The sequence below is a fragment of the Physella acuta genome, unplaced genomic scaffold (assembly GCF_028476545.2).
Source record: "Physella acuta isolate Inbredline_101_S28 unplaced genomic scaffold, ASM2847654v3 ptg001574l, whole genome shotgun sequence".
Classification (NCBI taxonomy): Eukaryota; Metazoa; Mollusca; class Gastropoda; family Physidae; genus Physella; species Physella acuta.
This window is the reverse complement of record NW_026733088.1, coordinates 190,380-214,879: the sequence shown is the minus strand read 5'-3', so window position 1 is coordinate 214,879 and position 24,500 is coordinate 190,380. Positions and strand designations below refer to the sequence as shown.

Below are 24,500 nucleotides of genomic sequence, written 5' to 3'. Positions count from 1 at the left end.
TGTAGTGGGTGCTCTAGCTGTCTGGCTGTGTAGTGGGTGCTGTATGGCTGTGTAGTGTGTGCTGTCTGGCTGTGTAGTGGGTGTTGTATGGCTGTGTAGTGAGTGCTGTCTGGCTGTGTAGTGGGTGCTGTCTGGCTGTGTAGTGAGTGCTGTCTGGCTGTGTAGTGAGTGCTGTCTGGCTGTGTAGTGGGTGCTCTAGCTGTCTGGCTGTGTAGTGGGTGCTGTATGGCTGTGTAGTGGGTGCTGTCTGGCTGTGTAGTGGGTGCTGTCTGGCTGTGTAGTGGGTGCTGTCTGGCTGTGTAGTGGGTGCTGTATGGCTGTGTAGTGGGTGCTGTCTGGCTGTGTAGTGGGTGCTCTAGCTGTCTGGCTGTGTAGTGGGTGCTCTAGCTGTCTGGCTGTGTAGTGGGTGCTCTAGCTGTCTGGCTGTGTAGTGGGTGCTCTAGCTGTCTGGCTGTGTAGTGGGTGCTCTAGCTGTCTGGCTGTGTAGTGGGTGCTCTAGCTGTATGGCTGTGTAGTGGGTGCTGTCTGGCTGTGTAGTGGGTGCTGTATGGCTGTGTAGTGGGTGTTCTAGCTGTATGGCTGTGTAGTGGGTGCTGTATGGCTGTGTAGTGGGTGCTGTCTGGCTGTGTAGTGGGTGCTGTATGGCTGTGTAGTGGGTGTTCTAGCTGTCTGGCTGTGTAGTGAGTGCTGTCTGGCTGTGTAGTGTGTGCTGTCTGGCTGTGTAGTGGGTGCTGTATGGCTGTGTAGTGGGTGTTCTAGCTGTCTGGCTGTGTAGTGGGTGCTCTAGCTGTCTGGTTGTGTAGTGGGTGCTGTATAGCTGTGTAGTGGGTGTTCTAGCTGTCTGGTTGTGTAGTGGGTGCTGTCTGGCTGTGTAGTGGGTGTTCTAGCTGTCTGGTTGTGTAGTGGGTGCTGTCTGGCTGTGTAGTGAGTGCTGTATGGCTGTGTAGTGGGTGTTCTAGCTGTCTGGTTGTGTAGTGGGTGCTGTCTGGCTGTGTAGTGGGTGCTGTCTGGCTGTGTAGTGAGTGCTGTCTGGCTGTGTAGTGGGTGTTCTAGCTGTCTGGTTGTGTAGTGGGTGCTGTCTGGCTGTGTAGTGGGTGCTGTCTGGCTGTGTAGTGGGTGCTGTCTGGCTGTGTAGTGGGTGCTGTCTGGCTGTGTAGTGGGTGCTGTATGGCTGTGTAGTGGGTGTTCTAGCTGTATGGCTGTGTAGTGGGTGCTGTATGGCTGTGTAGTGGGTGCTGTCTGGCTGTGTAGTGGGTGCTGTATGGCTGTGTAGTGGGTGTTCTAGCTGTCTGGCTGTGTAGTGAGTGCTGTCTGGCTGTGTAGTGAGTGCTCTAGCTGTCTGGCTGTGTAGTGTGTGCTGTCTGGCTGTGTAGTGAGTGCTGTCTGGCTGTGTAGTGGGTGTTCTAGCTGTCTGGTTGTGTAGTGGGTGCTGTATGGCTGTGTAGTGGGTGTTCTAGCTGTCTGGTTGTGTAGTGGGTGCTGTCTGGCTGTGTAGTGGGTGTTCTAGCTGTCTGGTTGTGTAGTGGGTGCTGTCTGGCTGTGTAGTGGGTGCTGTCTGGCTGTGTAGTGGGTGTTCTAGCTGTCTGGTTGTGTAGTGGGTGCTGTATGGCTGTGTAGTGGGTGTTCTAGCTGTCTGGTTGTGTAGTGGGTGCTGTCTGGCTGTGTAGTGGGTGTTCTAGCTGTCTGGTTGTGTAGTGGGTGCTGTCTGGCTGTGTAGTGGGTGCTGTCTGGCTGTGTAGTGGGTGTTCTAGCTGTCTGGTTGTGTAGTGAGTGCTGTCTGGCTGTGTAGTGGGTGTTCTAGCTGTCTGGTTGTGTAGTGGGTGCTGTCTGGCTGTGTAGTGGGTGTTCTAGCTGTCTGGTTGTGTAGTGGGTGCTGTCTGGCTGTGTAGTGGGTGCTGTCTGGCTGTGTAGTGAGTGCTGTCTGGCTGTGTAGTGAGTGCTGTCTGGCTGTGTAGTGGGTGTTCTAGCTGTCTGGTTGTGTAGTGGGTGCTGTCTGGCTGTGTAGTGAGTGCTGTCTGGCTGTGTAGTGGGTGCTGTATGGCTGTGTAGTGGGTGCTCTAGCTGTATGGCTGTGTAGTGGGTGCTGTATGGCTGTGTAGTGGGTGCTGTCTGGCTGTGTAGTGGGTGCTGTCTGGCTGTGTAGTGAGTGCTGTCTGGCTGTGTACTGGGTGCTGTCTGGCTGTTTAGTGAGTGCTGTCTGGCTGTGTAGTGGGTGCTCTAGCTGTCTGGTTGTGTAGTGGGTGCTGTATGGCTGTGTAGTGGGTGCTGTCTGGCTGTGTAGTGAGTGCTGTCTGGCTGTGTAGTGGGTGCTGTATGGCTGTGTAGTGGGTGCTCTAGCTGTATGGCTGTGTAGTGGGTGCTCTAGCTGTCTGGCTGTGTAGTGAGTGCTGTCTGGCTGTGTAGTGAGTGCTCTAGCTGTCTGGCTGTGTAGTGGGTGCTGTCTGGCTGTGTAGTGAGTGCTCTAGCTGTCTGGCTGTGTAGTGGGTGCTGTCTGGCTGTGTAGTGAGTGCTGTCTGGCTGTGTAGTGGGTGCTCTAGCTGTCTGGTTGTGTAGTGGGTGCTGTATGGCTGTGTAGTGGGTGCTGTCTGGCTGTGTAGTGAGTGCTCTAGCTGTCTGGTTGTGTAGTGAGTGCTGTATGGCTGTGTAGTGGGTGCTGTCTGGCTGTGTAGTGAGTGCTGTCTGGCTGTGTAGTGGGTGCTGTCTGGCTGTGTAGTGGGTGCTGTCTGGCTGTGTAGTGGGTGCTGTATGGCTGTGTAGTGGGTGCTGTCTGGCTGTGTAGTGAGTGCTGTCTGGCTGTGTAGTGGGTGCTGTATGGCTGTGTAGTGGGTGCTCTAGCTGTATGGCTGTGTAGTGAGTGCTGTCTGGCTGTGTAGTGGGTGCTGTCTGGCTGTGTAGTGAGTGCTGTCTGGCTGTGTAGTGAGTGCTGTCTGGCTGTGTAGTGGGTGCTGTCTGGCTGTGTAGTGAGTGCTGTCTGGCTGTGTAGTGAGTGCTCTAGCTGTATGGCTGTGTAGTGGGTGCTCTAGCTGTCCGGTTGTGTAGTGAGTGCTGTCTGGCTGTGTAGTGAGTGCTCTAGCTGTCTGGCTGTGTAGTGGGTGCTCTAGCTGTCTGGTTGTGTAGTGAGTGCTCTAGCTGTCTGGCTGTGTAGTGAGTGCTGTATGGCTGTGTAGTGAGTGCTCTAGCTGTATGGCTGTGTAGTGGGTGCTCTAGCTGTCTGGCTGTGTAGTGAGTGCTGTCTGGCTGTGTAGTGAGTGCTCTAGCTGTCTGGCTGTGTAGTGGGTGCTCTAGCTGTCTGGTTGTGTAGTGAGTGCTCTAGCTGTCTGGCTGTGTAGTGAGTGCTGTATGGCTGTGTAGTGAGTGCTCTAGCTGTCTGGCTGTGTAGTGGGTGCTGTATGGTTGTGTAGTGGGTGCTCTAGCTGTCTGGCTGTGTAGTGAGTGCTCTAGCTGTGTAGTGAGTGCTCTAGCTGTGTAGTTAGTGCTCTAGCTGTGTAGTGAGTGCCATTTTAGACTTAATAAAAATGATAATAATACAAAGAAGTTTCAAAGTGTAAATTTTGGTTTTAGGAAAGGCAAGAGACTTTTTCCAAATTCTCTCAAGCTGCATCAGGTGTTTTGCTTTGTACTGTAAGTTTCTGTACTTATGCTGATTTATTTTGTTTAAATTTAGCCAATCAGTTTTTGTTACTGTTGCTGTCTGTGCCCATCACTTTTTGTACTGTTGCTGTCTGTGCCCATCACTTTTTGTACTGTTGCTGTCTGTGCCCATCACTTTTTGTACCATTGCTGTCTGTGCCCATCACTTTTTGTACCATTGCTGTCTGTGCCCATCACTTTTTGTACTGTTGCTGTGTGTGCCCATCACTTTTTGTACCATTGCTGTCTGTGCCCATCACTTTTTGTACCATTGCTGTCTGTGCCCATCACTTTTTGTACCATTGCTGTCTGTGCCCATCACTTTTTGTACCATTGCTGTCTGTGCCCATCACTTTTTCTACTGTTGCTGTCTGTGCCCATCACTACTGTTGCTGTCTGTGCCCATCACTTTTTGTACTGTTGCTGTCTGTGCCCATCACTTTTTGTACTGTTGCTGTCTGTGCCCATCACTTTTTGTACCATTGCTGTCTGTGCCCATCACTTTTTGTACCATTGCTGTCTGTGCCCATCACTTTTTGTACTGTTGCTGTGTGTGCCCATCACTTTTTGTACTGTTGCTGTCTGTGCCCATCACTACTGTTGCTGTCTGTGCCCATCACTTTTTGTACTGTTGCTGTCTGTGCCCATCACTTTTTGTACCATTGCTGTCTGTGCCAATCACTTTTTGTACCATTGCTGTCTGTGCCCATCACTTTTTGTACTGTTGCTGTCTGTGCCCATCACTTTTTGTACCATTGCTGTCTGTGCCCATCACTTTTTGTACTGTTGCTGTCTGTGCCCATCACTACTGTTGCTGTCTGTGCCTATCACTTTTTGTACTGTTGCTGTCTGTGCCCATCACTTTTTCTACTGTTGCTGTCTGTGCCCATCACTACTGTTGCTGTCTGTGCCCATCACTTTTTGTACTGTTGCTGTCTGTGCCCATCACTTTTTGTACTGTTGCTGTCTGTGCCCATCACTTTTTGTACTGTTGCTGTCTGTGCCCATCACTTTTTGTACTGTTGCTGTCTGTGCCCATCACTTTTTGTACTGTTGCTGTCTGTGCCCATCACTTTTTGTACTGTTGCTGTCTGTGCCCATCACTTTTTGTACCATTGCTGTCTGTGCCCATCACTTTTTGTACTGTTGCTGTGTGTGCCCATCACTTTTTGTACTGTTGCTGTCTGTGCCCATCACTTTTTGTACTGTTGCTGTCTGTGCCCATCAGTTTTTGTACTGTTGCTGTCTGTTTCCATCACTTTTTGTACTGTTGCTGTCTGTGCCCATCACTTTTTGTACTGTTGCTGTCTGTGCCCATCACTTTTTGTACTGTTGCTGTCTGTGCCCATCACTTTTTCTACTGTTGCTGTCTGTGCCCATCACTACTGTTGCTGTCTGTGCCCATCACTTTTTGTACTGTTGCTGTCTGTGCCCATCACTTTTTGTACTGTTGCTGTCTGTGCCCATCACTTTTTGTACTGTTGCTGTCTGTGCCAATCACTTTTTGTACTGTTGCTGTCTGTGCCCATCACTACTGTTGCTGTCTGTGCCCATCACTTTTTGTACTGTTGCTGTCTGTGCCCATCACTTTTTGTACTGTTGCTGTCTGTGCCCATCACTTTTTGTACTGTTGCTGTCTGTGCCCATCACTTTTTGTACTGTTGCTGTCTGTGCCCATCACTTTTTGTACTGTTGCTGTCTGTGCCCATCACTACTGTTGCTGTCTGTGCCCATCACTTTTTCTACTGTTGCTGTCTGTGCCCATCACTTTTTGTACTGTTGCTGTCTGTGCCCATCACTTTTTGTACTGTTGCTGTCTGTGCCCATCACTTTTTGTACTGTTGCTGTCTGTGCCCATCACTACTGTTGCTGTCTGTGCCCATCACTTTTTCTACTGTTGCTGTCTGTGCCCATCACTACTGTTGCTGTCTGTGCCCATCACTTTTTGTACCATTGCTGTCTGTGCCCATCACTTTTTGTACTGTTGCTGTGTGTGCCCATCACTTTTTGTACCATTGCTGTCTGTGCCCATCACTTTTTGTACCATTGCTGTCTGTGCCCATCACTTTTTGTACTGTTGCTGTCTGTGCCCATCACTTTTTGTACTGTTGCTGTCTGTGCCCATCACTTTTTGTACTGTTGCTGTCTGTGCCCATCACTACTGTTGCTGTCTGTGCCCATCACTTTTTGTACTGTTGCTGTCTGTGCCCATCACTTTTTGTACTGTTGCTGTCTGTGCCCATCACTTTTTGTACTGTTGCTGTCTGTGCCCATCACTTTTTCTACTGTTGCTGTCTGTGCCCATCACTTTTTGTTACTGTTGCTGTCTGTGCCCATCACTTTTTGTACTGTTGCTGTCTGTGCCCATCACTACTGTTGCTGTCTGTGCCCATCACTTTTTGTACTGTTGCTGTCTGTGCCCATCACTTTTTCTACTGTTGCTGTCTGTGCCCATCACTACTGTTGCTGTCTGTGCCCATCACTTTTTGTACCATTGCTGTCTGTGCCCATCACTTTTTCTACTGTTGCTGTCTGTGCCCATCACTTTTTGTACCATTGCTGTCTGTGCCCATCACTTTTTCTACTGTTGCTGTCTGTGCCCATCACTACTGTTGCTGTCTGTGCCCATCACTACTGTTGCTGTCTGTGCCCATCACTTTTTGTACCATTGCTGTCTGTGCCCATCACTTTTTCTACTGTTGCTGTCTGTGCCCATCACTACTGTTGCTGTCTGTGCCCATCACTACTGTTGCTGTCTGTGCCCATCACTTTTTGTACTGTTGCTGTCTGTGCCCATCACTTTTTGTACTGTTGCTGTCTGTGCCCATCACTTTTTCTACTGTTGCTGTCTGTGCCCATCACTACTGTTGCTGTCTGTGCCCATCACTTTTTCTACTGTTGCTGTCTGTGCCCATCACTTTTTGTACTGTTGCTGTCTGTGCCCATCACTTTTTGTACTGTTGCTGTCTGTGCCCATCACTTTTTGTACTGTTGCTGTCTGTGCCCATCACTTTTTGTACTGTTGCTGTCTGTGCCCATCACTTTTTGTACCATTGCTGTCTGTGCCAATCACTTTTTGTACCATTGCTGTCTGTGCCCATCACTTTTTGTACTGTTGCTGTCTGTGCCCATCACTTTTTGTACCATTGCTGTCTGTGCCCATCACTTTTTGTACTGTTGCTGTCTGTGCCCATCACTTTTTGTACTGTTGCTGTCTGTGCCCATCACTTTTTGTACTGTTGCTGTCTGTGCCCATCACTTTTTGTACTGTTGCTGTCTGTGCCCATCACTACTGTTGCTGTCTGTGCCCATCACTTTTTGTACTGTTGCTGTCTGTGCCCATCACTTTTTGTACTGTTGCTGTCTGTGCCCATCACTTTTTGTACTGTTGCTGTCTGTGCCAATCACTTTTTGTACCATTGCTGTCTGTGCCCATCACTTTTTGTACTGTTGCTGTCTGTGCCCATCACTTTTTGTACTGTTGCTGTCTGTGCCCATCACTTTTTGTACCATTGCTGTCTGTGCCCATCACTTTTTGTACTGTTGCTGTCTGTGCCCATCACTTTTTGTACTGTTGCTGTCTGTGCCCATCACTACTGTTGCTGTCTGTGCCCATCACTTTTTGTACCATTGCTGTCTGTGCCCATCACTTTTTGTACCATTGCTGTCTGTGCCCATCACTTTTTGTACCATTGCTGTCTGTGCCAATCACTTTTTGTACCATTGCTGTCTGTGCCCATCACTTTTTGTACTGTTGCTGTCTGTGCCCATCACTTTTTGTACCATTGCTGTCTGTGCCCATCACTTTTTGTACTGTTGCTGTCTGTGCCCATCACTACTGTTGCTGTCTGTGCCCATCACTACTGTTGCTGTCTGTGCCCATCACTTTTTGTACTGTTGCTGTCTGTGCCCATCACTTTTTGTACTGTTGCTGTCTGTGCCCATCACTTTTTCTACTGTTGCTGTCTGTGCCCATCACTTTTTCTACTGTTGCTGTCTGTGCCCATCACTTTTTGTACTGTTGCTGTCTGTGCCCATCACTTTTTCTACTGTTGCTGTCTGTGCCCATCACTACTGTTGCTGTCTGTGCCCATCACTTTTTGTACTGTTGCTGTCTGTGCCCATCACTTTTTGTACTGTTGCTGTCTGTGCCCATCACTTTTTGTACTGTTGCTGTCTGTGCCCATCACTTTTTGTACTGTTGCTGTCTGTTTCCATCACTTTTTGTACTGTTGCTGTCTGTGCCCATCACTTTTTGTACTGTTGCTGTCTGTGCCCATCACTTTTTGTACTGTTGCTGTCTGTGCCCATCACTTTTTCTACTGTTGCTGTCTGTGCCCATCACTACTGTTGCTGTCTGTGCCCATCACTTTTTGTACTGTTGCTGTCTGTGCCCATCACTTTTTGTACTGTTGCTGTCTGTGCCCATCACTTTTTGTACTGTTGCTGTCTGTGCCCATCACTTTTTGTACTGTTGCTGTCTGTGCCAATCACTTTTTGTACTGTTGCTGTCTGTGCCCATCACTTTTTCTACTGTTGCTGTCTGTGCCCATCACTTTTTGTACTGTTGCTGTCTGTGCCCATCACTTTTTGTACTGTTGCTGTCTGTGCCCATCACTTTTTGTACTGTTGCTGTCTGTGCCCATCACTACTGTTGCTGTCTGTGCCCATCACTACTGTTGCTGTCTGTGCCCATCACTTTTTGTACTGTTGCTGTCTGTGCCCATCACTTTTTGTACTGTTGCTGTCTGTGCCCATCACTTTTTGTACTGTTGCTGTCTGTGCCCATCACTTTTTGTACCATTGCTGTCTGTGCCCATCACTACTGTTGCTGTCTGTGCCCATCACTACTGTTGCTGTCTGTGCCCATCACTACTGTTGCTGTCTGTGCCCATCACTTTTTGTACTGTTGCTGTCTGTGCCCATCACTTTTTGTACTGTTGCTGTCTGTGCCCATCAGTTTTTGTACTGTTGCTGTCTGTTTCCATCACTTTTTGTACTGTTGCTGTCTGTGCCCATCACTTTTTGTACTGTTGCTGTCTGTGCCCATCACTTTTTGTACTGTTGCTGTCTGTGCCCATCACTTTTTCTACTGTTGCTGTCTGTGCCCATCACTACTGTTGCTGTCTGTGCCCATCACTTTTTGTACTGTTGCTGTCTGTGCCCATCACTTTTTGTACTGTTGCTGTCTGTGCCCATCACTTTTTGTACTGTTGCTGTCTGTGCCAATCACTTTTTGTACTGTTGCTGTCTGTGCCCATCACTACTGTTGCTGTCTGTGCCCATCACTTTTTGTACTGTTGCTGTCTGTGCCCATCACTTTTTGTACTGTTGCTGTCTGTGCCCATCACTTTTTGTACTGTTGCTGTCTGTGCCCATCACTTTTTGTACTGTTGCTGTCTGTGCCCATCACTTTTTGTACTGTTGCTGTCTGTGCCCATCACTACTGTTGCTGTCTGTGCCCATCACTTTTTCTACTGTTGCTGTCTGTGCCCATCACTTTTTGTACTGTTGCTGTCTGTGCCCATCACTTTTTGTACTGTTGCTGTCTGTGCCCATCACTTTTTGTACTGTTGCTGTCTGTGCCCATCACTACTGTTGCTGTCTGTGCCCATCACTTTTTGTACTGTTGCTGTCTGTGCCCATCACTTTTTGTACTGTTGCTGTCTGTGCCCATCACTTTTTGTACTGTTGCTGTCTGTGCCCATCACTTTTTGTACCATTGCTGTCTGTGCCCATCACTTTTTGTACTGTTGCTGTCTGTGCCCATCACTTTTTGTACTGTTGCTGTCTGTGCCCATCACTTTTTGTACTGTTGCTGTCTGTGCCCATCACTTTTTGTTACTGTTGCTGTCTGTGCCCATCACTTTTTCTACTGTTGCTGTCTGTGCCCATCACTTTTTGTTACTGTTGCTGTCTGTGCCCATCACTACTGTTGCTGTCTGTGCCCATCACTACTGTTGCTGTCTGTGCCCATCACTTTTTGTTACTGTTGCTGTCTGTGCCCATCACTACTGTTGCTGTCTGTGCCCATCACTTTTTGTACTGTTGCTGTCTGTGCCCATCACTTTTTGTACTGTTGCTGTCTGTGCCCATCACTACTGTTGCTGTCTGTGCCCATCACTTTTTGTTACTGTTGCTGTCTGTGCCCATCACTACTGTTGCTGTCTGTGCCCATCACTTTTTGTACTGTTGCTGTCTGTGCCCATCACTTTTTGTACTGTTGCTGTCTGTGCCCATCACTTTTTGTTACTGTTGCTGTCTGTGCCCATCACTACTGTTGCTGTCTGTGCCCATCACTTTTTGTACTGTTGCTGTCTGTGCCCATCACTTTTTGTACTGTTGCTGTCTGTGCCCATCACTTTTTGTTACTGTTGCTGTCTGTGCCCATCACTACTGTTGCTGTCTGTGCCCATCACTTTTTGTACTGTTGCTGTCTGTGCCCATCACTTTTTGTACTGTTGCTGTCTGTGCCCATCACTTTTTGTTACTGTTGCTGTCTGTGCCCATCACTTTTTCTACTGTTGCTGTCTGTGCCCATCACTACTGTTGCTGTCTGTGCCCATCACTTTTTGTACTGTTGCTGTCTGTGCCCATCACTTTTTGTACCATTGCTGTCTGTGCCCATCACTTTTTGTTACTGTTGCTGTCTGTGCCCATCACTACTGTTGCTGTCTGTGCCCATCACTTTTTGTACTGTTGCTGTCTGTGCCCATCACTTTTTGTACTGTTGCTGTCTGTGCCCATCACTACTGTTGCTGTCTGTGCCCATCACTTTTTGTACCATTGCTGTCTGTGCCCATCACTTTTTGTACCATTGCTGTCTGTGCCCATCACTTTTTGTACTACTGCTGTCTGTGCCCATCACTTTTTGTACTGTTGCTGTCTGTGCCCATCACTTTTTGTACTGTTGCTGTCTGTGCCCATCACTTTTTGTACTGTTGCTGTCTGTGCCCATCACTTTTTGTACTGTTGCTGTCTGTGCCCATCACTTTTTGTTCTGTTGCTGTCTGTGCCCATCACTTTTTGTACTGTTGCTGTCTGTGCCCATCACTTTTTCTACTGTTGCTGTCTGTGCCCATCACTTTTTGTACTGTTGCTGTCTGTGCCCATCACTACTGTTGCTGTCTGTGCCCATCACTTTTTGTACTGTTGCTGTCTGTGCCCATCACTTTTTCTACTGTTGCTGTCTGTGCCCATCACTTTTTGTACTGTTGCTGTCTGTGCCCATCACTTTTTGTACTGTTGCTGTCTGTGCCCATCACTTTTTCTACTGTTGCTGTCTGTGCCCATCACTTTTTGTACTGTTGCTGTCTGTGCCCATCACTTTTTCTACTGTTGCTGTCTGTGCCCATCACTTTTTGTACTGTTGCTGTCTGTGCCCATCACTTTTTGTACTGTTGCTGTCTGTGCCCATCACTTTTTCTACTGTTGCTGTCTGTGCCCATCACTACTGTTGCTGTCTGTGCCCATCACTTTTTGTACTGTTGCTGTCTGTGCCCATCACTTTTTCTACTGTTGCTGTCTGTGCCCATCACTTTTTGTACTGTTGCTGTCTGTGCCCATCACTACTGTTGCTGTCTGTGCCCATCACTTTTTGTACTGTTGCTGTCTGTGCCCATCACTTTTTCTACTGTTGCTGTCTGTGCCCATCACTTTTTGTACTGTTGCTGTCTGTGCCCATCACTTTTTGTACTGTTGCTGTCTGTGCCCATCACTTTTTGTACTGTTGCTGTCTGTGCCCATCACTTTTTGTACTGTTGCTGTCTGTGCCCATCACTTTTTGTACTGTTGCTGTCTGTGCCCATCACTTTTTGTACTGTTGCTGTCTGTGCCCATCACTACTGTTGCTGTCTGTGCCCATCACTTTTTGTACTGTTGCTGTCTGTGCCCATCACTTTTTGTACTGTTGCTGTCTGTGCCCATCACTTTTTGTACTGTTGCTGTCTGTGCCCATCACTTTTTGTACTGTTGCTGTCTGTGCCCATCACTTTTTCTACTGTTGCTGTCTGTGCCCATCACTACTGTTGCTGTCTGTGCCAATCACTTTTTGTACTGTTGCTGTCTGTGCCCATCACTTTTTGTTACTGTTGCTGTCTGTGCCCATCACTACTGTTGCTGTCTGTGCCCATCACTTTTTGTACTGTTGCTGTCTGTGCCCATCACTTTTTGTACTGTTGCTGTCTGTGCCCATCACTTTTTGTACCATTGCTGTCTGTGCCCATCACTTTTTGTACTGTTGCTGTCTGTGCCCATCACTTTTTGTACCATTGCTGTCTGTGCCCATCACTTTTTGTACTGTTGCTGTCTGTGCCCATCACTACTGTTGCTGTGTGTGCCCATCACTTTTTCTACTGTTGCTGTCTGTGCCCATCACTTTTTGTACCATTGCTGTCTGTGCCCATCACTTTTTGTACTGTTGCTGTGTGTGCCCATCACTTTTTGTACCATTGCTGTCTGTGCCCATCACTTTTTGTACTGTTGCTGTCTGTGCCCATCACTTTTTGTACCATTGCTGTCTGTGCCCATCACTTTTTGTACTGTTGCTGTCTGTGCCCATCACTTTTTGTACTGTTGCTGTCTGTGCCCATCACTTTTTGTACTGTTGCTGTCTGTGCCCATCACTTTTTGTACTGTTGCTGTCTGTGCCCATCACTTTTTGTACTGTTGCTGTCTGTGCCCATCACTTTTTGTACCATTGCTGTCTGTGCCCATCACTTTTTGTACTGTTGCTGTCTGTGCCCATCACTTTTTGTACTGTTGCTGTCTGTGCCCATCACTTTTTGTACTGTTGCTGTCTGTGCCCATCACTTTTTGTTACTGTTGCTGTCTGTGCCCATCACTTTTTCTACTGTTGCTGTCTGTGCCCATCACTTTTTGTACTGTTGCTGTCTGTGCCCATCACTTTTTGTACCATTGCTGTCTGTGCCCATCACTACTGTTGCTGTCTGTGCCCATCACTTTTTGTACTGTTGCTGTCTGTGCCCATCACTACTGTTGCTGTCTGTGCCCATCACTACTGTTGCTGTCTGTGCCCATCACTTTTTGTACTGTTGCTGTCTGTGCCCATCACTTTTTGTACTGTTGCTGTCTGTGCCCATCACTTTTTCTACTGTTGCTGTCTGTGCCCATCACTTTTTGTACTGTTGCTGTCTGTGCCCATCACTTTTTCTACTGTTGCTGTCTGTGCCCATCACTTTTTGTACTGTTGCTGTCTGTGCCCATCACTTTTTGTACTGTTGCTGTCTGTGCCCATCACTTTTTGTACCATTGCTGTCTGTGCCCATCACTTTTTGTACCATTGCTGTCTGCATCTAATGAAAAGAAATTGTTCAGGATGTGGCTGCCCGAGGTCTAGACCTGCCGCGAGTGGACTGGATTGTCCAATACACTCCACCAGGACCAGTGGTGGACTATGTGCACAGGGTTGGTAGAACAGCACGCGCTGGCACACAGGGGCATTCACTCTTGTTTCTCTTGCCTTCAGAGGCTGCCTATATACAGGAACTCAATAAACATAAAATAAGGTAAACATTTGAATCTCTGACCTAGTTCTTGCCATACATTGTAAATACTATATAGCCAGTACAAGTATTTTAATCTAGCCATAGACTGTATATAGCCATAGGCTGTATATAGCCATAGACTGTATATAGCCATAGACTGTATATAGCCATAGACTGTATATCGCCATAGACTGTATATAGCCATAGCTGAAGTATTTTGATCCTTTAGTCTGTCACAGCTACAGATGAGTACAGTCCTACAGCCTTTGGTAGCAAACATCAAAGACCTTCCACAAGCAGGTCATGTCAGTGCTAAGGTATTTTTTGTTTTGGCTCAGTTTGTGTGTGTGTGTGGGGGGGGGGGGGGGGTCAGTATGTGGGGGGGGGGGGAAGGTGAGTACTGTGGTGAGCTGAAAAAGTCACAGAAAATGAAATGTCATTTTCCAAAGAAATATCTATGTATCTATTCTTGTATTTACATGAATAACAAGATCTCACACCTGGGTAAATTGCAATGGTATTTTATTTTAAACAAGAAAAATGGCCCGTTGAGGAAGGATACAACGGGCGCTAGGTTGATAGTGCTGTCTATTTTCTATAAACTAAAACCAAAATCACCATCTTAATTTAATTTAACCGGAAACAAAAATGGTACTTTAATTTATACAAAATATAGTCATAGGCATATCCCTAAACCATGCACCTAATCTCATTCATGACAAAAGTCGCATTTAGAGTTTCTTTCAGGCAACTCTACTTGGGAGGAGGGGGCTTTGCCCCCCCCCCCCCCCCCCCCCCCCCCCCCACTCCAAAACATGTTTACCGTCCCATTCAACAAAATATAATTATATACTTTTTCCAGTGTCCGCCCCCTCCCAGAAAATTCTACCCCCGCCCCCGAAAATTTCAAGTACCCCCACCCCTCTCCGGGGAGGAAAAAGTCTGAAAGAAACACTGGTCGCATTTGTAGATCATACAAACTAAAGGAAGAATCTGGGCGGGGCTTCGCCCCTACCGGAAGAGATGCGTGAAAGACACATTAATTAGGCGGTAATTTTATTATAGAGTATCGATGAAGAAATTTCTTTTGCGTTGGGGAGGGGGGGGGGGCTCAGACGTTATTACGCGGGGGGTGGGGCTTCGCCCCTACCCGAAGAATTGTATGCAAGAAACTCTTCACGCAAACCACTTAGATTAGACAACATTTCCTTTTTATTATTCAATGTTTACGCGAGAATCAATGACGTCATATTACTGTGTGCTCTCTCTGGTTTGAGATTATTTTCTACTCTATGCTAAATGTGACCGCGTTATACTTCGTTTTTCGAATTACTGTGCATGTTTTTATTTTGCTTGTGTTTTCTCTACAGCGTTCTTGTCAGATAGATAGATAGATAGACAGACAGCGAAACTATTATATAGAATAATGTATTTATAAAATTTAATTTAAAATAGCAAACATGGCAACCACAAATTTTGTTAGATAGTACACATCAAGTATAAAACAATTAAAAGTAATGTAATAGGGTTGTTCTTGAATTTACCTGGTGGGTGGAGCTTATGTCCCTGGTGGGTGGGGCTTAAGTCCCTGGTGGCTGGGGCTTATGTCCCTGGTGGGTGGAGCTTATGTCCCTGGTGGGTGGGGCTTATGTCCCTGGTGGGTGGGGCTTAAGTCCCTGGTGGGTGGGGCTTAAGTCCCTGGTGGGTGGGGCTTAAGTCCCTGGTGGGTGGGGCTTAAGTCCCTGGTGGGTGGAATGATGTAGATTGGAAAGTGGATCTGTTTGTTTTGGGGAGGGGGTGCGTCTACTTGTTGGGGATGTAGGGGAAGGTTGGGGGGTGGGGATTTTAGATTTAGATCTATTATATAGATCAACCTATCAAAACATGCTAATTTATACAATTTTCTCTGCCAAAAATTATAAAAATAAGTTTAAAAAACAACCAAAATACCATTGAATAGCCTGATTTTTAAATGAATCATTTAAGTCACTGAATCAGTGTGGGCATTAAATTGGGTTAGGGTTGTGTTGACTAATAATGTATATAATTTTATTTTAATTTTTCTAATAGGCAATTGTAGCTTATGTTATATTAAAATAGTTAAATGTTTAGGATTTTTGGCTATTGTTTCTTTGCTTTGTCACTCATATTGTTCAATGTATAATAAAGCACATTGTATTTTGACCAAGAACTATTTTATATAATACTTTTCTCAAACAAGTATAAAATTTTAAAATATAGGCCTATAAATATAATTCACGGGTAATGGATACTGATGGCTAGTAGTGGACCGTTGGGGGTGGGGGATGTAGTGGAAGGTTGGGGGTGGGGGATGTAGTGGAAGGTTTGGGGTGGGGGATGTAGTGGAAGGTTGGGGGTGGGGGATGTAGTGGAAGGTTGGGGGTGGGGGATGTAGTGGAAGGGTGGGGGATGTAGTGGAAGGTTGGGGGTGGGGATGTAGTGGAAGGTTTGGGGTGGGGGATGTAGTGGAAGGTTGGGGGTGGGGGATGTAGTGGAAGGTTGGGGGTGGGGGATCTAGTGGAAGGTTGGGGGTGGGGGATGTAGTGGAAGGTTTGGGGTGGGGGATGTAGTGGAAGGTTTGGGGTGGGGGATGTAGTGGAAGGTTTGGGGTGGGGGATGTAGTGGAAGGTTTGGGGTGGGGGATGTAGTGGAAGGTTTGGGGTGGGGGATGTAGTGGAAGGTTGGGGGTGGGGGATGTAGTGGAAGGTTGGGGGTGGGGGATGTAGTGGAAGGTTGGGGGTGGGGGATGTGGTGGAAGGTTGGGGGTGGGGGATGTAGTGGAAGGTTGGGGGTGGGGGATGTAGTGGAAGGTTGGGGGTGGGGGATGTAGTGGAAGGTTGGGGGTGGGGGATGTAGTGGAAGGTTGGGGGTGGGGGATGTAGTGGGAGGTTGGGGGTGGGGATGTAGTGGAAGGTTGGGGGTGGGGGATATAGTGGAAGGTTGGGGGTGGGGGATATAGTGGAAGGTTGGGGGTGGGGGATGTAGTGGAAGGTTGGGGGTGGGGATGTAGTGGAAGGTTGGGGGTGGGGATGTAGTGGAAGGTTGGATATCCCCCTGGCCAGATGTACAGTAGTTTTTTTCTATTTTTAGCATCCCAGTCCCAGAACCCAAGAAGAAGCAGCAACATTTCTCCAGGACAGGTTTGAGGAGCTTGTGCTGGCTCATAAGACAATTCATGGACTGGCAGGAAAAGGTAACTCACCTGCACTAGAGGACTGTGCTATATGTTTTGATAGAATTTCTTATCTTTGCTTAACCCCTTAATGCCTAAAAAACTTGTTGTGCTGATTTTCTCTCATACTTGAGGTATATAGTTTTCTTTTAAAGTTTGGACTTATTTTTTATGATAATTATTGAATATCATGCGACATCAGGCACTAATACACCAAACAGTAATTAAAATTTATTTTTTTAGTCAGGGTGATTTTATTATTTTTAACTCACATGTCTTTCTATAAAAATCCACACTCAAACAATAGAATATCTTGACTTGACCCTCTTTGCTCCTTATGGAATATCACAAACTAAATATCCACACTCAAACAATAGAATATCACAAACTAAAATGTGAATAAAGGCCTCCGTGCCTACTATCGTTACCGTTATTGAATAAATTGTAAAATTCATGAAAACTATAGTTTTAGTGCTTCAGACATAGTTACATAACTCTGCTGCACCTGCTGACTGTCTAACTCTTATTGTTGGGTATTTTGATGTCATGGTTCTAATCCTCTACAGTAACACACAACATATGAAACAACTTCCCCAATGTGTAGAGCCTTAGTTGTCCTTGGTTACTACAGTAACACACAACATATGAAACAACTTCCCCAATGTGTAGAGCCTTAGTTGTCCTTGGTTACTACAGTAACACACAACATATGAAACAACTTCCCCAATGTGTACAGCCTTAGTTGTCCCTGGTTACACCCTTTTCTTGAACTCCTATTCAAGGTCAACTAATGAAAACTCAATTTTCACATTTGACCTAAGTTTGCTATAGACACAGAGCACAAGAACAAATTCTGTCCTAAATGCCTTTGTTTATTCTTACATGCTCAATGCAGCTGCTGTAGGTACTCAGTGCCACTGGTGTAGGTACTCAGTGCCACTGGTGTAGGTACTCAGTGCCACTGGTGTAGGTACTCAGTGCCACTGGTGTAGGTACTCAGTGCCACTGGTGTAGGTACTCAGTGCCACTGGTGTAGGTACTCAGTGCCACTGGTGTAGGTACTCAGTGCCACTGGTGTAGGTACTCAGTGCCACTGGTGTAGGTACTCAGTGCCACTGGTGTAGGTACTCAGTGCCACTGGTGTAGGTACTCAGTGCCACTGGTGTAGGTACTCAGTGCCACTGGTGTAGGTACTCAGTGCCACTGGTGTAGGTACTCAGTGCCACTGGTGTAGGTACTCAGTGCCACTGGTGTAGGTACTCAGTGCCACTGGTGTAGGTACTCAGTGCCACTGGTGTAGGTACTCAGTGCCACTGGTGTAGGTACTCAGTGCCACTGGTGTAGGTACTCAGTGCCACTGGTGTAGGTACTCTCGGTATTGTTGTTGGTATCCAATGTTTCTGCTTTTGGTACCATGTGCTACTGTTGTGGTACTCGAATGATATTGCTATGGATACCCAATGACAGTGCTGTACCTACTTAGTGTGGGTACTCAGTGTTACTGCTGTACCTACTTAGTGTGGGTACTCTGTGTTACTGCTGTACCTACTTAGTGTGGGTACTCTGTGTTACTGCTGTACCTACTTAGTGTGGGTACTCTGTGTTACTGCTGTACCTACTTAGTGTGGGTACTCTGTGTTACTGCTGTACCTACTTAGTGTGGGTACTCTGTGTTACTGCTGTACCTACTTAGTGTGGGTACTCTGTGTTACTGCTGTACCTACTTAGTGTGGGTACTCAGTGTTACTGCTGTACCTACTTAGTGTGGGTACTCTGTGTTACTGCTGTACCTACTTAGTGTGGGTACTCTGTGTTACTGCTGTACCTACTTAGTGTGGGTACTCAGTGTTACTGCTGTCAGTTCTTGGTTTCAGTGCTGGTGCTGCAGGTACTCATCCTTAGCTGTGTGTACTCAATAACACTGCTGTCTGTACTAAATGCCAGTATAATGCCACTGATGTGGCTATTCAATAGCACTGCATTGGGTAGTTTTGTCACTATTTAACCCTACTGTATTTATAACGAAGTCTATGCTCAGTGTTATTATTGTCACGGTAACTGTGATGACCTTTCTTTGGGGGTACCCAGGATAGTGGTCCACCACCTCACTTCCTGTTGACTATTTATTTTTTCATCCTATTCAGCTATACCCGCTATTTTAATCATACTTGACCAATTGACAGTTTGGCCAGGCATCCTATTCAGCTATACTTGCTCGGCACTCTGGTACAATTTGATGTCTTGTTGCAGCGACTTCCTAAATTATTCTCAAATGTGATTGATACTGTTTATAAACTAGAAAGAGTGAATAATAAAGCTATTAGTATTTTTTGTAATAAAAAACAGACCATCTATTGAGGTAATAATAATCAATGTAAGTAGGCTGAATTCACGAAGTACAAAAATTGACGAGTGTCAAGAGAGTGTGACGTCATACATTTTGACTTGACAATGTGACCTTGGATGTACCCAATACACAACGACAAGCAGCAGTAGGATAAATGTACCTATGCTCATGCTAAACAACAGTCAGCGTTAAGGGATTAAGATTAAGCTATATATAGAGTATTTGTTGCTTCATTTGGTTGTACAACAACATCTTGTGGTTGTACATCTTGTGGTTTATGATTGTTGGTGGATTGGGTTAAGATTGTTGGTGGATTGGGTTATAATTGTTGGTGGATTGGGTTATGATTGTTGGTGGATTGGGTTATGATTGTTGGTGGATTGGGTTATGATTGTTGGTGGATTGGGTTATAATTGTTGGTGGATTGGGTTATGATTGTTGGTGGATTGGGTTATGATTGTTGGTGGATTGGGTTATGATTGTTGGTGGATTGGGTTATGATTGTTGGTGGATTGGGTTATGATTGTTGGTGGATTGGGTTATGATTGTTGGTGGATTGGGTTATGATTGTTGGAAGATTGAGTTGTTGTATAATTGTATCATGTGATAGACTTTGTTTCAGGGTTCCAGTCATTTGTCAAAGCTTATGCCACACTTGGCAGGGAACTCAAGGACATTTTTAAAGTCAATGACCTTCACCTTGGCCATGTAGCCAAGAGTTTTGCCCTAAGAGAAGCACCAACATCAGTTCATAGTGTTGCAGCCAGGTCTGGAGCGGATCACAAATTGGCCAAAAGAGGGTAAGTTAGCACCGTCAAACCCTGGCCATTCTGTTTTACAACTGGCCAAAAGAGGGTAAGTTAGCACCGTCAAACCCAGGCCATTCTGTTAGTTTTACAACTGGCCAAAAGAGGGTAAGTTAGCACCGTCAAACCCAGGCCATTCTGTTAGTTTTACAACTGGCCAAAAGAGGGTAAGTTAGCACCGTCAAACCCAGGCCATTCTGTTAGTTTTACAACTGGCCAAAAGAGGGTAAGTTAGCACCATCAAACCCAGGCCATTCTGTTTTACAACTGGCCAAAAGAGGGTAAGTTAGCACCGTCAAACCCAGGCCATTCTGTTCGTTTTACAACTGGCCAAAAGAGGGTAAGTTAGCACCATCAAACCCAGGCCATTCTGTTAGTTTTACAACTGGCCAAAAGAGGGTAAGTTAGCACCGTCAAACCTTGGCCATTCTGTTTTACAACTGGCCAAAAGAGGGTAAGTTAGCACCGTCAAACCCAGGCCATTCTGTTAGTTTTACAACTGGCCAAAAGAGGGTAAGTTAGCACCGTCAAACCCAGGCCATTCTGTTAGTTTTACAACTGGCCAAAAGAGGGTAAGTTAACACCATCAAACCCAGGCCATTCTGTTAGTTTTACAACTGGCCAAAAGAGGGTAAGTTAGCACCGTCAAACCTTGGCCATTCTGTTTTACAACTGGCCAAAAAAAGGGTAAGTTAGCACCGTCAAACCCAGGCCATTCTGTTAGTTTTACAACTGGCCAAAAGAGGGTAAGTTAGCAATGTCAAACCCAGGCCATTCTGTTAGTTTTACAACTGGCCAAAAGAGGGTAAGTTAGCAATGTCAAACCCAGGCCATTCTTTTAGTTTTACAACCCCCCTCTGCTAACTCCAAATGTTAGTTTTACAACCACCCTCTGCTAACTCCAAATGTTAGTTTTACAACCACCCTCTGCTAACTCCAAATGTTAGTTTTACAACCACCCTCTGCTAACTCCAAATGTTAGTTTTACAACCACCCTCTGCTAACTCCAAATGTTAGTTTTACAACCACCCTCTGCTAACTCCAAATGTTAGTTTTACAACCACCCTCTGCTAACTCTAAATGTTAGTTTTACAACCACCCTCTGCTAACTCCAAATGTTAGTTTTACAACCACCCTCTGCTAACTCCAAATGTTAGTTTTACAACCACCCTCTGCTAACTCCAAATGTTAGTTTTACAACCACCCTCTGCTAACTCCAAATGTTAGTTTTACAACCACCCTCTGCTAACTCCAAATGTTAGTTTTACAACCACCCTCTGCTAACTCCAAATGTTAGTTTTACAACCACCCTCTGCTAACTCCAAATGTTAGTTTTACAACCACCCTCTGCTAACTCCAAATGTTAGTTTTACAACCACCCTCTGCTAACTCCAAATGTTTCTCCCACAGGAAGCGACCTCTGACCTTTAGGCAGGCAACATTAAGTGAATATTCTGATGGCCTTGGCAATGATAAGGTCATGGCCAAGCTAGGAACTAAAGAACCACCAAAAAAAAAAAAAAGGTTGTCAGCACTAAGTAGCTAGTGATTCCTGGGATTTTGTTCAGCTTGTAAAATAAATAAATTTGAATGCTGTAAAAAATACAAATATGTTTGTTTTTTACTTGCCTTGCAATGTGTGTTTTGTGTTTTAAACAGTTAAACACCCTTAGGAGTTTCTACTTGGCAGCTAAAAAGAAGTCACAAGTTTTTATCTTTTTAAAACATAGATTTGTTTCTAGAATATTTTCTGAGCTTGAACCTCATTTGAATAATAAAACTAAAATCAAACTAATGATAATAAATTAGAACCAATCGCGTGTCTTGTGGATATAATATATACCATATGGATATAATATATACCATATGGATATAATATATACCATTTGGATAGAAGAATCGAATCGCGCCCTACGGGGGTGAGATTCCTGCCACTTTGAAATTGAATTTTTCGCAGGAACCTCCACGTGAGTATTTTCAACAACTTCCCAAAGTTACATGGCGACGTGATGAACGGTGTAGTAATGCACAAAAGACAACACATACACACACACACTGCTATATATATATATAGAGAGAGAGATAGATAGATTTAGGCCTGAAATAGGCCTAGTTTAGAAACTCAATATTGGCCTAGATAAAGAATCTAGATAGAGCTAGATTTAGAATCTACGGCTGGCTAAAAAGCCTCGAAGTCTAATTTATCCACAGCTTTAAAATAATTTGAGTAGGCCTACGCTTCAGTTAGGTACAGAATTCCTTGTATTCTCGAGTTAGATGATCTGTAAAGCTAAAAAGCAAAGATTTATATTAAATATATAAGGACTAAAATAGTTTAAATAAAGCGACTCAATTATTTATTGTGTTTTTATGTTGTATTACTTATTGTTGTATGTTATTCTTTTTAACAAGATTTCATTATTTTTGGTTTGGCCTTAAAGTTTATTTCTGGTATAAGTTGCCTTGTATTTGGATCAATTCCTATACGTTTCCAGTGAAGTAACGCAAGTCCCTGGGTGGAGAGAAAGAAGAGCAACGGAAAAAAAGAAACGAAAAAAAAAGCGCAAAAAATTGCGCGACAGAAAATTGCGCAAACGGAAAAATGCGTAAATAAGAAAATACATTTACACACACAGATCTTCATCCATTATGAGTGTGACTATATATATATATATATATATATATATATATATATATATATATATATATATATATATATATATATATATATATATACTTTTGAAAAACTAAAAGTAGAATAAGTTCCACTTCCGATTATCGGAAATGGCTGAAAAATTGCAAAACTAAGTTATTCCTACTCAGGGACGCGTAAAACGTCGAGATTTATGAAAATCTCTTTTTTTTTTTTTTTTTTTTTTTTTTTTTTTTTTTTTTTTTTGCAGATTACAATACTTCCTCTATATTTCGTATTCGAGAAACTAAAAAGGTGAGCAAAGTTTCCCTTATTTATATTTTCCGTTCTATTCTATAGGCCTACACCAGGGGTCGGCAACCTTTTGAAACGAAAGAGCCAAAAGTTACAATTTTATTATTTGGTTAGGATTGGGTAAACAAATTTGAAACATACACTTGTTTTGCCAGAATAATGATATTAGTAATCAAAAAATAAAAATATAGGACTATCCCAATCCACTTTAGAAGCTGTTAATTTAAAAAAAAAACAACTTTTTTTTTACGGATAACCTTTTTACGCTGTCTCCCATAGCCAGGCAGGCCCAACACGGCAAACTCCGACTAACTGGCTTGGGTATCGGTTTGATTACCGTGTATCAGTCACTTTTGTCATTCAGTTCTCACCAGGCTTATCTTCCACCCCACTGAACACAGGGTAAACTCGTACCCCACCGTCCTGTACCCGGCTCAACAGTAGGAAGCTAATAATAACTACGTCACTCACGTCAAATTAATGATCACTGACGGATAGGAAAATGCATTCTAAATTAACATTCTCCAATTAACGACATTCGAAAAAGCCAGCACTTGGGCAGTGACAAGCATGGAATTGTTGTCACAAGGCTGAGTGTTTTTATCCTGTTTAAACGTGTGTATCCTTACAGTATAATTTTTGTTATGAGTTTTGAAAATTAAATAATATAACTATTAATATTTGTGCAAGGAGCTGGAGAGCCGCATCGTGACACCAAAAAGAGCCGCATGCGGCTCGCGAGCCGCAGGTTGCCGACCCCTGGCCTACACAGCTTGCGTTTAATAAAAACGATAGGCATGAAAATTTCCAAATTGTTCCACTTGGTTGTTGCCAGAAAGCATATTTTTTCAACTGAATTTGAATATTTTATGTTTGTGTAATACGTATAAAATGACTACCGCTTTTACCAAGGCTAGAAATATTCAAACAAATAATTTCTAGAGATATAATAGTATTTTAGCTAACACTTTTTAAAATTAGTATAGTCAAGGTATTGCGGTGATAAGGGATGTTATATTATCTAATATATAAAGCTGGAACGGACTCTGTATTGGCGGGCTGACAGCGGGCAGTCATGCATAGAGTAAAAAACTTGACTTCATCGCCATTGTGTAATACTTTTAAAGTGTTTATTATATAACTATATGATTAAAAAATAAACATCGATAGTTTTGTAAAACAGGTTTCCAATCTTATCAATTTAATTAACGTCATTTAGAATGTACACAAGAAAAATGTATCACTATTAACAAAAACTTAAATTGCGTCTGAAATGACTTCCTTTTGTTCCTTTATTGCCAATTACTTTCCTTGAAAGATCACGGAAAAACAATTCTCTTTTAAAAAAAAAACATTACATCAGGGAAAAAATACTTTTTATTAGTTTGTTTTGGTGTTGGAAAAAAAATAATTATATAAATTAGCATTGATTGATACAGTGCACTGTGGTAAGTAAAACTCGGATATTTTAAATACAGCCTTTTGTTTATTTTATTCACTGAATTTACTGTTTACTTATTATTATTTTTAATCAATAACAGTTGAGTAGCCGCTCCTAAATGTCCTCTATGTTTACTTCTATCTTTCGGTTTGCGGAAAAGCTTGGGGTATTATAGTCGTTCACTAAATTGAATCAGGCACGTCCGCCGGCGCACCGGCATGGTTCGATTTGTTGCCCTGAGCTATCTTGTGAGCGCTATGGTGCATACGTTCGCTTTAAACAGTGCGATAGACTATGGATAAGAAGGGTTACTATAGTCCTTCACTAAATCGTCACAGCGTCCTCAGGCGCCCCAACAGAATGCTATTTGGCATTTTAAAATTGGAGGTGTTATCCCCTTACTGTTATATAAAAATATACGAGAAAGTTTAGGGGAGATCACTCCCATTTAAAAAAAAAAACAACTTCCATTCAAAAATCTTCAAACAAAAGAAACCATATTGGAATAAATACATTTGAATAATTTCGTATTTTTTTACTCTTGAAAAAATTCAGTCAAATTTAGTAACGTAGACATGTCGACCACACTAACCCTAACCACGACCGGTACTCCTCCCCAACGATCCATCA

The 24,500-nt window shown here is 44.3% G+C and overlaps 1 protein-coding gene across 1 annotated transcript in view; it reads left to right on the top strand.

Annotated features, from left to right (window-relative positions):
• LOC131928942 (putative ATP-dependent RNA helicase DDX31) overlaps positions 1-21,079 on the top strand; it is a 57,078-nt gene extending 35,999 nt beyond the window's left edge. Inside the window, exons 12-17 of the mRNA XM_059285116.1 lie at positions 3,562-3,621; positions 12,967-13,157; positions 13,366-13,453; positions 16,248-16,350; positions 19,299-19,476; positions 20,893-21,079. Coding sequence (XP_059141099.1) covers positions 3,562-3,621; positions 12,967-13,157; positions 13,366-13,453; positions 16,248-16,350; positions 19,299-19,476; positions 20,893-21,028 — 756 coding nt within the window. The 3' untranslated portion in view covers positions 21,029-21,079. The remainder of the gene's footprint in view (positions 1-3,561; positions 3,622-12,966; positions 13,158-13,365; positions 13,454-16,247; positions 16,351-19,298; positions 19,477-20,892) is intronic.
• The last annotated feature ends 3,421 nt before the right edge of the window (positions 21,080-24,500 follow it).